Source organism: Melanostigma gelatinosum (genome assembly GCF_949748355.1).
Source record: "Melanostigma gelatinosum genome assembly, chromosome: 2".
NCBI lineage: Eukaryota > Metazoa > Chordata > Actinopteri > Perciformes > Zoarcidae > Melanostigma > Melanostigma gelatinosum.
In genome coordinates this window covers 4,167,991-4,180,363 of record NC_136635.1, presented here as the reverse complement: position 1 = coordinate 4,180,363, position 12,373 = coordinate 4,167,991, and the positions used below count along the sequence as shown (strand labels likewise).

General features: G+C 44.5%; 2 protein-coding genes across 2 annotated transcripts; both read right to left on the bottom strand.

Moving 5' to 3' along the window:
* Window positions 1-535: 535 nt before the first annotated feature.
* On the bottom strand, window positions 536-4,596 carry fgf4 (fibroblast growth factor 4; the record flags this gene model as incomplete). Its single annotated transcript, XM_079294610.1, has 3 exons — window positions 4,092-4,596; window positions 2,630-2,733; window positions 536-712 (listed from the first exon to the last, which is right to left on the bottom strand). Exons 1-3 carry the CDS (start codon window positions 4,552-4,554, stop codon window positions 536-538), a joined length of 744 nt encoding a protein of 247 aa, XP_079150736.1. The 5' UTR covers window positions 4,555-4,596.
* A 5,500-nt stretch (window positions 4,597-10,096) lies between these two features.
* On the bottom strand, window positions 10,097-12,064 carry fgf3 (fibroblast growth factor 3; the record flags this gene model as incomplete). Its single annotated transcript, XM_079292977.1, has 3 exons — window positions 10,097-10,474; window positions 10,796-10,899; window positions 11,821-12,064. 3 exons carry the CDS (start codon window positions 12,062-12,064, stop codon window positions 10,097-10,099), a joined length of 726 nt encoding a protein of 241 aa, XP_079149103.1.
* Window positions 12,065-12,373: the final 309 nt, after the last annotated feature.

Here is a 12,373-nt window from a genome sequence, read left to right as displayed (position 1 = left end):
GCAGGTCTATAAACAGTCCAGTGGAGGTTGTGGGGGTTCTTGGTCTCCCTTGTCCTCCTCCTCTATTCCCCCCCGCAGTAAGATGATACTGTTTCAATTAGGCTCCAGTGCCACACAAAGAGCTGCAGCATTTGGCAATCAGTGTCACTTCTGACACATGTTTGAGGCTGATAAAGGTCCTGTTTTGATGAGAATAATATGTTAAATAAAAACATTGTACAGCCATAAACATGCACTGTTGCATGTTTTCCAATCAGTGCAAAGTAAAAAAGCAACATCGGTAGACAGGAATCCATTGAGTAGCAGCAAAAATCGGATAAATTAGAAAATGAAAACGCGTTTAGCCTCTTTGCCCCCCCCCCCCCCCCAACATTGAAAAGACAAAACCACTCTTTAAAAAAATTGTTAAACATAAATTTTAAAAATGAATATATACACAGCTAAAGAAATATGATCCACTTGCATCAGTGAAAGTGCATCATGGTCTGGAATCCCCCCCGGCTCCATATTGAGGTGAAGTCTATTTATGAAGCCACTAGATTCTTGGCAAGAAATGTGTCACCGTCATGGCGGGGGACACTCGGTTTCCTCTTTTTGTTTTGCCATTCTTACTCAGGCCGATGTACATCCGCGGGTACGCCACGGACTCGTAGGCGTTGTAGTTGTTGGCGAGGAGCTTCTCTTTGAACGTGCACTCGTTGTTGTAGTGTAACTGAAAGAGAGAAGAGGGAGATGTCCACGCCAATCATTTCAAAATGCTGATTGTTTAAAGGCAGAGACAAAACAAAGATTCTGGGACATTAGTACGTGTGTGTGTGTGTGTGTGTGTGTCGGGGGGGGGGGGGGGGGTCAAGTCTGTATTTGTGATTACTATCAAACTATTGCTTTATTTCTGACCACAAAACTATTGTACAAAAAATGATGAATGATGAATGATGTGAATGAGCAGGACTCAGGACACCGTGCTCTGATGCACTGTTCTCTCTCAGCAAGTGGAAGACTGATGAGGCTGTTTCAAATTGAATGAAGTTATTAACTTATTTGAGTGTTGCTTCATCAGTATATGCTGTTGTATTCTTTAAAGGTGCAACATATAATACCGAGCCACCTACTCCAGAGCAGCAGGGGCAGCGTTCCACCTCTACTGTTGTGTCCATACAATCTAAATCCACAGCCATTAAAGAAGCTAACGACTAAGTGACTGCAGGGCAGGAATACGTCACATTCTGAGAGCTTGTTTATTGGCTTCATTTAGCGGATTGATTCAAAACGAGGAGCCACAACTGCTGGTGGAGCGCCGGGTCTAACCGGTGTCCTACGGCAGCTGATTGGTTGGGCAGTCGGAGCATCTGACCCCCAGTGCTGGGCTTTCAGTTTCAGTCTGAGCTACCTGCTCGCTGAAGCCCGTGTTACGGTGCCACTGTATGCTGTACTCTCGGCGAAGCAGCCACCTGGTGGTGGGAGGATGAGGCGAGGGCGGAGCTTGTTTTCTTGTTTCTGCCGCTTTGGATTTTAACCAATAAACTAACTGTCAAAATGTACACGGACCCTGAATGTATTATTGAAGCTTCTTCATCCTCACATGTTGGACTGAGACTGGACGCTGCAGTGACCAGCTGTTGCATCTTGAGCTAGCTGGGGCTAGCTGGTTAGCATTCCAGTAGATATCTCATAGATGTCTCTGCCATAACGTCAGCACTGCAACCTCTTCACATCCTGTTGATAATGGTACTTCATTCAATGAATGTTTGAAACTACAATTCTTGATAGATCTTACACATTGCACCTTTACAAGAAGCAGGAAGTGCTGTTTGTCCACACATTGGTCAGAAGTGGATTGAGTCGCATCAGGTCCGTCACTTGAGCAGTACGTTTGGGAAGGCAAGTCTTCTAGCTTAGCTAGCATCATCTAGCAGGATTCAAACCAGTGATTCAATGATTGACTTCATTGTGCTGCACCATTAACACTTCATAACTGCCGTAGCTTCATCCCAGCAGCATAACAAGCTGTTCCATCATTGCTCCGTCCACTGCGGAACAACCATCCCTTAAGTTAAACGCGAGTCCTTCTGAATGAATGCATGCATGCATAAAGCAACGTGTTTCAGAGTTAGTCGGAGTTGGTTAATATTTAGTCTTTGATTTTGACGTTATTGGCATATTAATTTTCATAATTTGAGATATATTGTGTTATTTTGGTAAAAATCTTCTTAATTTAGATGATTAATAAACAGCATTTGATTAAGTTTCAATCTAAACAGGCCATACAACTTTTGTCCATTTTATGCTAAGCAACAGTTGTGTATAGATATTTAACTTCTCTCCATGTATTAATTCAGGGATGTGCAAATGAACATCTAGTTATTACTCTGTTATAACATAACTCGGATGAAGAAGAAGTGGTGCAACCTGCTCCTGAACTCCACCTTGATTTGACTCATTTTCCTGTCAGTCGTTTTAGTTTCAGTGTTTGAAAGCTAACGCTGCTCACAATGACACCAAGGGAAGAAAGAAAGTGGTGGAAACTCTGGAGAGACGAAATGATTTGATTTGCACATTCCGGTACTTTCAGACTTAATGACAGCAAACAAATGAACAAGGCGCAGTCGTTCACAGTGTTGGTACTCACAGATCCGTACAGCTTTCCTCGCCGGTTCATGGCCACAAAGAGTCTGCTGCCAGCGCCCAGCAGAGTCACCACTCCTCTCTCCACTGGAGAGATCTGCAGAAGACCTTCAGGGAAAACAAATCACACACTGAAACACACTGCTTTGATGGAGAGAACCCACACTGAGACACTGAACTCACTGAGAGCGTCACATGATGAGCTGGACAGTCAGGAGCTCATCAGACAGCAAAAGAAATCTGTTTCTAGCTGAGATTCAAGCTGTAAATACTGATGAGCACGTACATTCAAGAGGAGCAGTGTGCTCTTTGATGCTCAACAACACAAGTAGATTCATTTTGGTTTCACCCTGATTGAGTTTGGCGAGGTGTGGCACTGTGCACCTGATCACATTGTGGATTTGTTTGTATCAGTAAAAGTGAAAAAGTCGAGCCGGTGCACGGTGTCACTGTGATGAACTCTTAATTTGCTTACTAAGGTATTCATCCATAGCCCTGAACTTTATTAAATATCTCTAAATATTTCATATAAAATAGGACTTTCATATACTCCAGACGGTTTGGTTGCTAACATGTCACAACTGACCATATAACAACATCTTGTCAATCATCAGTCATCATTGTATTCTTTTGTAAGTCTCCGGAGGTAAATCGTGTGAATGCAGAGATATGGAAGGCCTGCCTTGCTGCCTTGCTGCCTTCTGTGTGTCTCCTTTGTTCCTGCCAACATGTTCAAATGCTTTACAGTTGCTTGAATTCCTCGCAGAGGTTTTCTGTAATGTATCTCCCTGAATCTTTGTGCCTTGTCTCAAAATAGTACAGAGGCAGCACAAAAAAGCAACATGCTTGAATTCCCCAGCATGCTTTAGCTTCCCAGCCTGTCAGTTCCGCAGGTCGCCGTTGCGTTGCTCCGGGACCGTCTTCCACACACACGGGACGACAGGGATGACATTTGATTCTTTTCTTTTGTTATTCTACGCGTCTGCACATGTGAGGCAGTGCATGCCTTTGTCTTGGACTGCTGGGCTTAATCTGTCTGAACAGATGGCTCGATGAACTGTGTCCTAACTTTAGGTGCTGGCTGGCCGCGGGTCTGGATCACAGCGAGCTCTCAGCGGGCGGAAGGAGTCCAGATGTTGGCACGAACGCATGGATCAATCCGTTGATCTGTAAAGTGTTCACTGACAACACCAGCAGAATCTCATGCAACATCGGCCAGTGTTGACTGGAGTGAAACGTAAAGGTTTGGATCAGCATGAGCTGAAAACACGCTCAAAAGAATCTTGTTTCGTCATTTAGTTGATTTCCTTAAAGCTAAAACAGATGAGATGAGCTTTAACGGTAAATGAGTGATTGTGTTGTCCTACACTGTGAGAAACTGACTGAGAATAAACGGGTCAAAAGGGAGGAAATGCACAATCAGTTGCATACAGTCGATCTAATGAATACATATTGATGCAACTTACTGTCACCGTTTTCATTGTGTACTCCCGCGATTCTACCGTCCGGTAACACCTGAATATGAAAGCCGATCCCCACGTTGCAATAGAGGCGCCGCAACCTTTTAATGCCCAGGAGATAGTCGCTGTCCCGGTTGGTCTCCTCCCGCTTCTCCCCTGGGATCCGCGCCAGAGACCGGGAGTAGAGGGCCTCCCAGCGCTCCGCTGTGCCGTTCAAGCCGAGGGCGCATCCCGCCAGTCCGGTCACCAGGCCCAGTACCAGGACAGTCCGCAGGGCCACCAGAGAGCCCATCCCGGGTCTGGCTCTGAAAGCAGCCTCCCGGCGTTTGCCTTCCCAATGAAGCGAGAAGAAGCAGAAGAAGCAGCGACGCGGCAGAGAGGAGCGTGTGGATGTTGCGCTCATTCCCAGACCGACAGGCGCACTGGCTTTAGCGCCGGAGCGACATTGATCTCGACGCTGTGCAGCCATGCCTCTATATTTATACCTACAGACACATTACATCACAGCTCCGCACCGACAAGAAACCTACAAACTAGCCTCACAAACACTGCTGAGGCTTTATTGAAATCAAATAACAGTTTGTAGAAAATACATGAATAAAGGCGTTATTATGATAAAGCCAACTTCTTTGTGTCAGGCTTTCATTATCAGCAGCAGAATATCATCATTTATGTATAGAGGATGTAAAATAGGAAACAGTCAAGTTAACAGAGCGTGGTCTCGAGACAGGAGACAGTTCTATAGATGAACAATAACAGAACAAACAGGTCCGATTCAAGCCGATGAAAACACGCCAACTTCAGACTGAAGGGACACCATGTCCTGCCCTGAGAGACAACAACGACTAAATAGAGAGTTTGCAGAGTGATAGTCATTGTTGGACAACATTACACGCTTCTGACGTTACAACTCAATCACTTGTCAAGTTCTTCAACTGTAATATGTGGCAATAGAGCGTGTGTCCGTTTTTGTAATAAAATAATAATAAAAAACTTGTATGACGAGATTATATACATTTTTTGAATTGTATTCTGCTGTGTGTGTCCTGTTGTTGCTGTTTCTGTCTCTCTGCAGGACTCTCTTCTCTTCTCTTCTGTTGATGACAAATTTGGTGCACTATTGTATTAAAGACAGCAATACTCACGTCATTCTCTGAAGTTTTAGATTTTTGTTCAATTTCTTTTTGTTTTAATAATATTAACAAACTGTTGTCATGGCAGCATGTCTTTGCTGCGTCATCCTTCAGTCGTTCAGATGCACTGGTGCATTGCTTTTGATGTCCATTGAAATAAAGCAAAGTCAATGGCATTCCCTCCTTTATTTCACCATTGGCTGACGAGGCCAACTGTGGACTACTGGACCTCTTGGACAACTTATTGACCACTGAAGCTCCAGCAAAACATATTTCTGACCTCCAGGACAACGTCTTTGCCACTGGAAGCAGAGATACTAATGTGCCACGAGATGCCCTGGACCACCTCATGGGCTGATGGACTGCTAGACTATCAGGAAACTCCAGTATAGCAGTGAGAGTACTGGATCACCTCACATGCTGGAAACAAGTTGACTGGCATAGCATCACACCTTCAGGGAACCTGATGGATAGTAAGACTTCTGCACCACCAATATGCTGGAAGGCTGAACAGATGGACATCACGGATATTACGAGCGTTGGGACACTGGTCCTCTGGAGTCTGAGCTGGCTCGTTCAGAGTGTTCCTGGAATTAAAGTCCTGAAGACATCTGTGAGCCGAGTATAGCGACAGCTTCTGTGCTGTAGCTGTCCATGGTTCTGTAATCTCCGACTATCACTCTTAATTAAAACGATGTTGAGATGTGTCCCTCCTTCGTAAGTCACTGTATGTGCAGCTTTATTTGTTGTGTATGTTGTACTGAAGTCATTGTGGTTTTGGGTTGCATGTAGGGGAAGAGGTTTTAGATTTCACTGGGTGACAGCTGACATTCAGATCCTAAAATGTCTCAACATTCAACACGAGCATTCATTCTCCGACTTGTTTATTCAACACTTCCAAAGCGATGCACTGCATCTTCTTGTAATTCATGAATACAGGAAAATAAGCATGCTTTTTAAATTGACTTTTGATCAAAAAGCATTGTCACTGATTCTAACTAACACTCCCCGTCTACTCTGCTTTTCTTTGCCCCAAGAATTGATTTTAACCAAAGATCAACATTAAAAGTTTGAAGAGCCACAGATAAAAGTCATTTTCCAACATTGAAAATATGGTGTACATAACATGCAGTGAGTTGATGTTCCCAATGTTGTGGACATCAAAACCTAATTCTTTCACTATCAGGGCAGAGTTATTCCGTTCCCTTATTCCTTGTATCCACGCTGCAGTAATAATCAGCTACTGAAAGTCAAGACGTCTCACCATTGTATCACACACTGCACATGGATCTGTTGGGCTATCAACCTGTTAATGGATCACATGTCTCTGAATGGTGTGAAACGCTGTCCTACCCGACACTGAATGTGTGTATCAGTGTCATGTTGTGTATCCAAACAGAGGTGGAGCGATATTTCCTCTGATATTGTTGGCACAGTTCAGCTGGACAGCTGAACTGAACTGCTGCTGGACTGGAGGCACGACGTGCCATACAGTCTATTGAAGGTCTTCTGCAGACACATGTCTTATTTAGGTTTGTATGTCATTTTTAAAAGTAATACTTTTAAGTGGCTTTTCTTTCTAAATATTCAGATTATGGCAAAATAGTTTATAACTGTGTAAAACTGTTATTCATTTCAACTTAGGTTTTGGTTTAAAGGCAATTGGGCTGAGCTTTTGAAAACCTTTTCATTCTGTGAAAGCAGTAACATTTTGATGATTGTTGAAACATCACTTTGGTCATGAAGAACACCATTTGATGTACTTTGCTTTTTTGACTGAACTATTTGGAGATGTTCTGAGTCCACTGGCTGTGGGCTGCCTGCAGAGGGCATTGAGCAGTTCTGCCAAACTCCGACTGATCCAACGAGATGCACAAACCACTGCTGTCTGGAGGAGAGACACCCATCTGCCTCTAGGGGTCACTATTTACATGTGCACACCCAGTTACAGTCAGCCGCTATGAGCTCAGGGACCATGTTCATGTCAGTCCCAATAATAACTACACAGCGCACAGTTCTTTCATTTAGTTATTATTAGGAGAGAGTGAGGTAAAAAGTCCCATTCTGACACATTGGCAACATTCAGTATCAGCAGGGACCGAGTGCAGCTTCTGTCTGGGACCCATTGGTTTATTCCATACGCATGTAACATGATGATGAGAGCATAAAACACCCTTCAGTCATGTGTGTGGAAGGCGTGTGCACTAAAGAAAAGTCAGTGAAGAAAGTTGTGATGAGGCGCTCTTTTCAAAAGGTTTAAATAACAACTTTATTAATAGTTTATAGATAGTATTTTAGATCAGTTATACGTCTTTAACAACAAGCTATTTTAAGGCTCAAATGAAAAGGGTAAACACGCAGTTATGAATTGGTAATAAATGAATAAATGCTGACTAAGTTGTTAATGAATAGATTTTGGTCCAGATCCTCTGTAGGAGGTAAGTGTTCACACAGTCCAGTCCGACTGAAGGATCTGGTTGAATGGACTGGTTTATAACTAATAAAGCACTTGTAAATTATGATTTAATTGTTTTAAGGCATGCCATTGGTTACAACTAAGAAACCTGTATGAAGGTTCTGAGATAGCTTTTTATATCAACACTGATTTTATGTGTCCCATTTACTGAAGTTGTGGCAAACGGGATCTTCAACGTTTCACTTTCTGAATGATGGGCGTAGAATTATTGAGGAAATATGTAATTAACATCAGAACGCTCTCCAAGGAATCCCTGTACCGCGTCAGCACCGCGGATATTGATGCTGTTTTTATTGATACATCTTCGTAAGGCAGATCCTTGAGCGGGATGTGATGGATAAAAAGATTCAGAAGATAAATGTTGGTAAATGAAACAGACAGGCCACCAGAGGCCCTCACCTCTCTGAAGTCCCGCATTCCTGTTGAGTAATATTAGAGTTTGGCATTCATAACAAGCCATAGCAAGCGGTTACACTTTGTATGACACCGTTTCTGCTTTCAGCAGGGCCTGTCTTGTTTGTCGACTCTGTGACTTTTGGTCGGTGTTTCAAAAAAAAAATCCCAAAAGTCTCAGGCGACATCGCTTCCCAGGCCCCCCTTGGGAGGAGCTATTGTCCGGGCCAGGAAGCCTCCCCGGCCCGCAGGTATAGAATAACAAGGCTTTATATGCAGCTACCTATAGATGGGAGCAGGGCACGGCAAAACCTGAACATACTAAATAGTCCCAATGTTGCTTGTGACGAATTCTGCATGGATGGCTGTCTTTGTAGTTTCTGCTCAGCCGTGTTGCAGCAACAGGTGCAGCACTTAACAAATGAGCTGTAGCAGGGCGAGAGGGAGCGAGGGCGGGGTGCACACCCCTAAGTTGTAATAAACCGAGCTAACAGCCACACCTGTCCAACTGCTCTCCACAGGAGAAACACGGCAGCAGGCCGTTCTCTACGGGAGTACATGGTGTCACAAGTCATCATTTACTCTTTCAGTACCAAAAGCTACAAGTAACCATGAGATAATCCTCAGCTTTGACATTTTACAATGTATTGACAGTATCGAGGATTCTATTTTACAAATGCACTGAAACTAAACCTAAATCTGTTATTATCATTTGGAGTGAATGCGTAAAAAACCTTTATGTGATGGAGGAAAAGCAGAGAATTGGTTCTGGGTTAAAGTCCAGCTGATGTGTGTGTCGGACGGTGCTGCCTTCAGAGAGCTGCGGCCGGAAAACAGAAGGAAAGAAAAGCTGAAAGTGAGACTTCATCAGCTCAAGTACAACCTCGGTTTACCTTGAAAGAATGAAACAGATATCTGATTTTAGAAATTGCTTCACCTCGGGAAAGTAATGTTTCTTGAATGCTGGTGTTTTTAGGTTTGGTTGCTTAGTTTGGGGCGCATGATGTCCGAGCATTGTTTTCAGTATTTCACTCTGCATCGTGCATCCGCCGCTGATGGAAACTGCATTTATCTCTCGAATAAATCCTCTTTTTAAACAGAGTAAATCACTCCATTCTAAGTGTGAGAAGACAAACTTTGGGAACTTGTTGGAACAGATCAGCCAGTTGTTTCCACGGGTCAGAACCATCGTGTTTTATGTTGGAACCAGGCGGTGAGTGAAAACTATGACACAAACAGCAACATTGGGAAAATGCAGAAATAGAATTATCAATAATTTACAACACAGGCACCAAATAAATATTCATCTCATGAGTAAAAATATACAAAGTACATCTTTCAGTTTACAGACAGCAGACTATCACATTGTAACACACATCTCACACGACTTTCCCTTTCAACCTTAATGTGAATCTGACAAAAAGTGCTTTGCTGATTAAAGTCCTCTCTTTAATATTCGTCTCATTTGTTAGCACTTCAAATTAGCAAAAATATTGTATAATATCCTGTTTGTGAAATGGAGAGCTGAAGTGGCTGTACATGCAGAGTGCATACAGCAGAAGCTCTTTGAAAGGCCTTTTGCTTCGTGTCAAATTGATGGTAAAAGTATTTCTTGTACAAAAGTAGAACTTCTTAAAAAGTAAGATGGAAGTTTTCAACTATATTAATACATTTGTTCACATGACAATAGCATTTTAAAGAAATCAGACTGTGTCAGTAATAGAAGGTTATACAGCTGTGTGTGTGTGTGTGTGTGTGTGTGTGTGTCACAGTCTCCTGAATGTCTTCCATCTGATAGGCCTATGTGCCCCAACACTGTGTCTTTCCTTCTCCTTTGGATTTATTTTCTCTGCATCAACAACATAAACGTCTGCTAATCCAGTCGGCAGAATCCAAGCCATCTCCCCACATCCTCCACTGCATCAAGCTACAGTCTGCGCCCAGATGAGGGGCTCCATGGTTGGATGAGTCAAAGGGCAACAGGGTCATCTCCCGCCATAACAATCTGCTCAGTCATCTGGCCGTCGGCCCCGGCCTTTCCTGGCACGATGTCGGCGTCTGCGGCGGTCACGGCGGCTGCCATGCTGATGCGCGTGTTGGTGTGCGCTCCGACTGTCTCTCAGCCGCCTCACCATCTCATGGTCCTTGTTGCCCAGCACTCGAGGCAGGAAAAGTGACGCTTTGTCCGTGCTTCGGGTTTTGAAGCCTCGCCGCGGCCGGCCTTTGCCGTTGATGGAGACGTACCACTGGCGCTTGGCGCTGGCGCGCCGCTTGCTGCTGCTGCCCGGCGGCAGCGGCTGCTCGGTGGAGTGGTGGCGTGACGCGTAGGTGTTGTACCCCAACTCATGGATCCGCTCCACAAACTCACAGTCTTTGTTGAACACTTCCTGGTGAGACAAGAAAGGAGAAACCAGTGAGCCACATCTGTCATGAAGCTTATCGTGTGGTTTTGCTTCTCAAAGACACTGAGAGGGTTTCCATTCCGCTCAGCTCCGACAACACCCTCTGCCACTGTCAGCCATAAAACAACACAATTTAGGCTACTCCAGATAAACGTGTCATGTTACAGCAGATAAACGTGAGAGCCAAATCTTTCCGCCCCGTCATATGTGAGGCCTGTAAGCTGCTGCCTCTGCCCGTGTCAGCAGCAGCTGTACGTGGTGTGGAGAAGGTGTCGCAGTAGAATATGAGATATCATCTGTACCCACCGAGGCATACAGCCGACCTTTATCATTCATGGCCAGATATCTGCTGGTGAAAAGCCCTTTTATGGCCACAACGCCCACATCCACTGCTGTAATTTCCATAATGCCTGCAATACAGAGAAACATACGACAAACAAATACAAATAATAAACATAAAACAGGTATATAACATAACCTATAGCTGTAGGGGACGTTTAATAGAAGATGCATCATGATTCTTTTCAACATCATTCGGTTTATTGACCAGCCCACCAATGGAAATCAAGAAGAAAACATGACAAACTAATTCATGCTAAAACAAACAAACAAACTTTGGTCACACTTCCAATAAAGGAATTAATATCCGGTTGTGTTTGACACGTCGTCCCGCCCATTCAGTATGTTTATTGGCTTTTTCAATCAGTGCTTGATGAGTCAATGGCCTATTGTGCGCTGGTGAAAGGCTCTAATGGTCGCTGATTCGATAAATGCATCCGTTAGGACAGCGCGTCTGTCCCGCCTGGATGTTGATACTTTTACTGGAGCTTAACCTGCATGTCGGCAGCTTTGCAATGACATGATTTCACACACACACGCACACAAACACGCGCGCACACACACACACACACACACACACACACGTCAGCAGCTACCACGGACGCGCTTCACTGAGTGACTGACAGTGAAACTGAGAGATCCTGATACATTACATGACATTACATTTGATCCTGATACATTCATCATATCAGAATATATAAAGAAATGAATAACACCACATGCAGTATGAATGGGCACATGTTCGTACATTTTAAGCATAGGCTGTATTTCATTTACCCTAAAAGTGCATCTGAATGTGTTTTATTTCATTCCACAAATCTGCATCTAGAACCTTCATCAACCTTCATTAAACAACTTGAAATTCAGATGAGCGCTGATAGAAAGAAATGGATCACATTGTGTCACATGATAGCCTATATCTTATACTTTTCTGTGGTCATTTAGTCAGTGTTGGTGCAGTTGTCTGTGCGTAAAACCGCGTGAATACTCACTAAACGGGTTGTTTTCCTCCAGGGATCCATCTATTTTCCCGTTAGGATGGATTTGTAAATGATATTTAGTAGCGCAGTAGAGTTTCCTGCGTCTTGGCGCTCCTCCGAGGTGTTCATACACTCCTCCGCGGCCCCCGGCGTCCCTCCGCTGCCGGGGGTCGCAAGCCTGGCCCGGGGCGCAGCGGGCCAGGGCACAAACGGGATCCAACAGGCTCAGCAACACCAGCAGAGGTATCATCAGCATTGTGGCATGGCCGTGGAGCGACGATTGTATCGAAAAAATGGAGAACCCCTGCCCGGTTCTCGGGGTCCCATTAAAGTGTCGGGGCCCCAATGCTCGAGAGCTCCAGCCTTGCGCACATCCGAGCCCGAGAGATACCGCTGACTGCACTGCCGCCCTCGAGTGGGATCCGCTCCTCGCCTCTGCTGCTGCTGGAAATCCCTCCTGCGGATCTGACTGGGAGCCTCTGCTCACACTGAGCGCAGAAATAAAAGAAGCTTGTGGCGACAATAGGCTGAACTCCGACCAATTGATACAAAGGAAAGGGGGAGG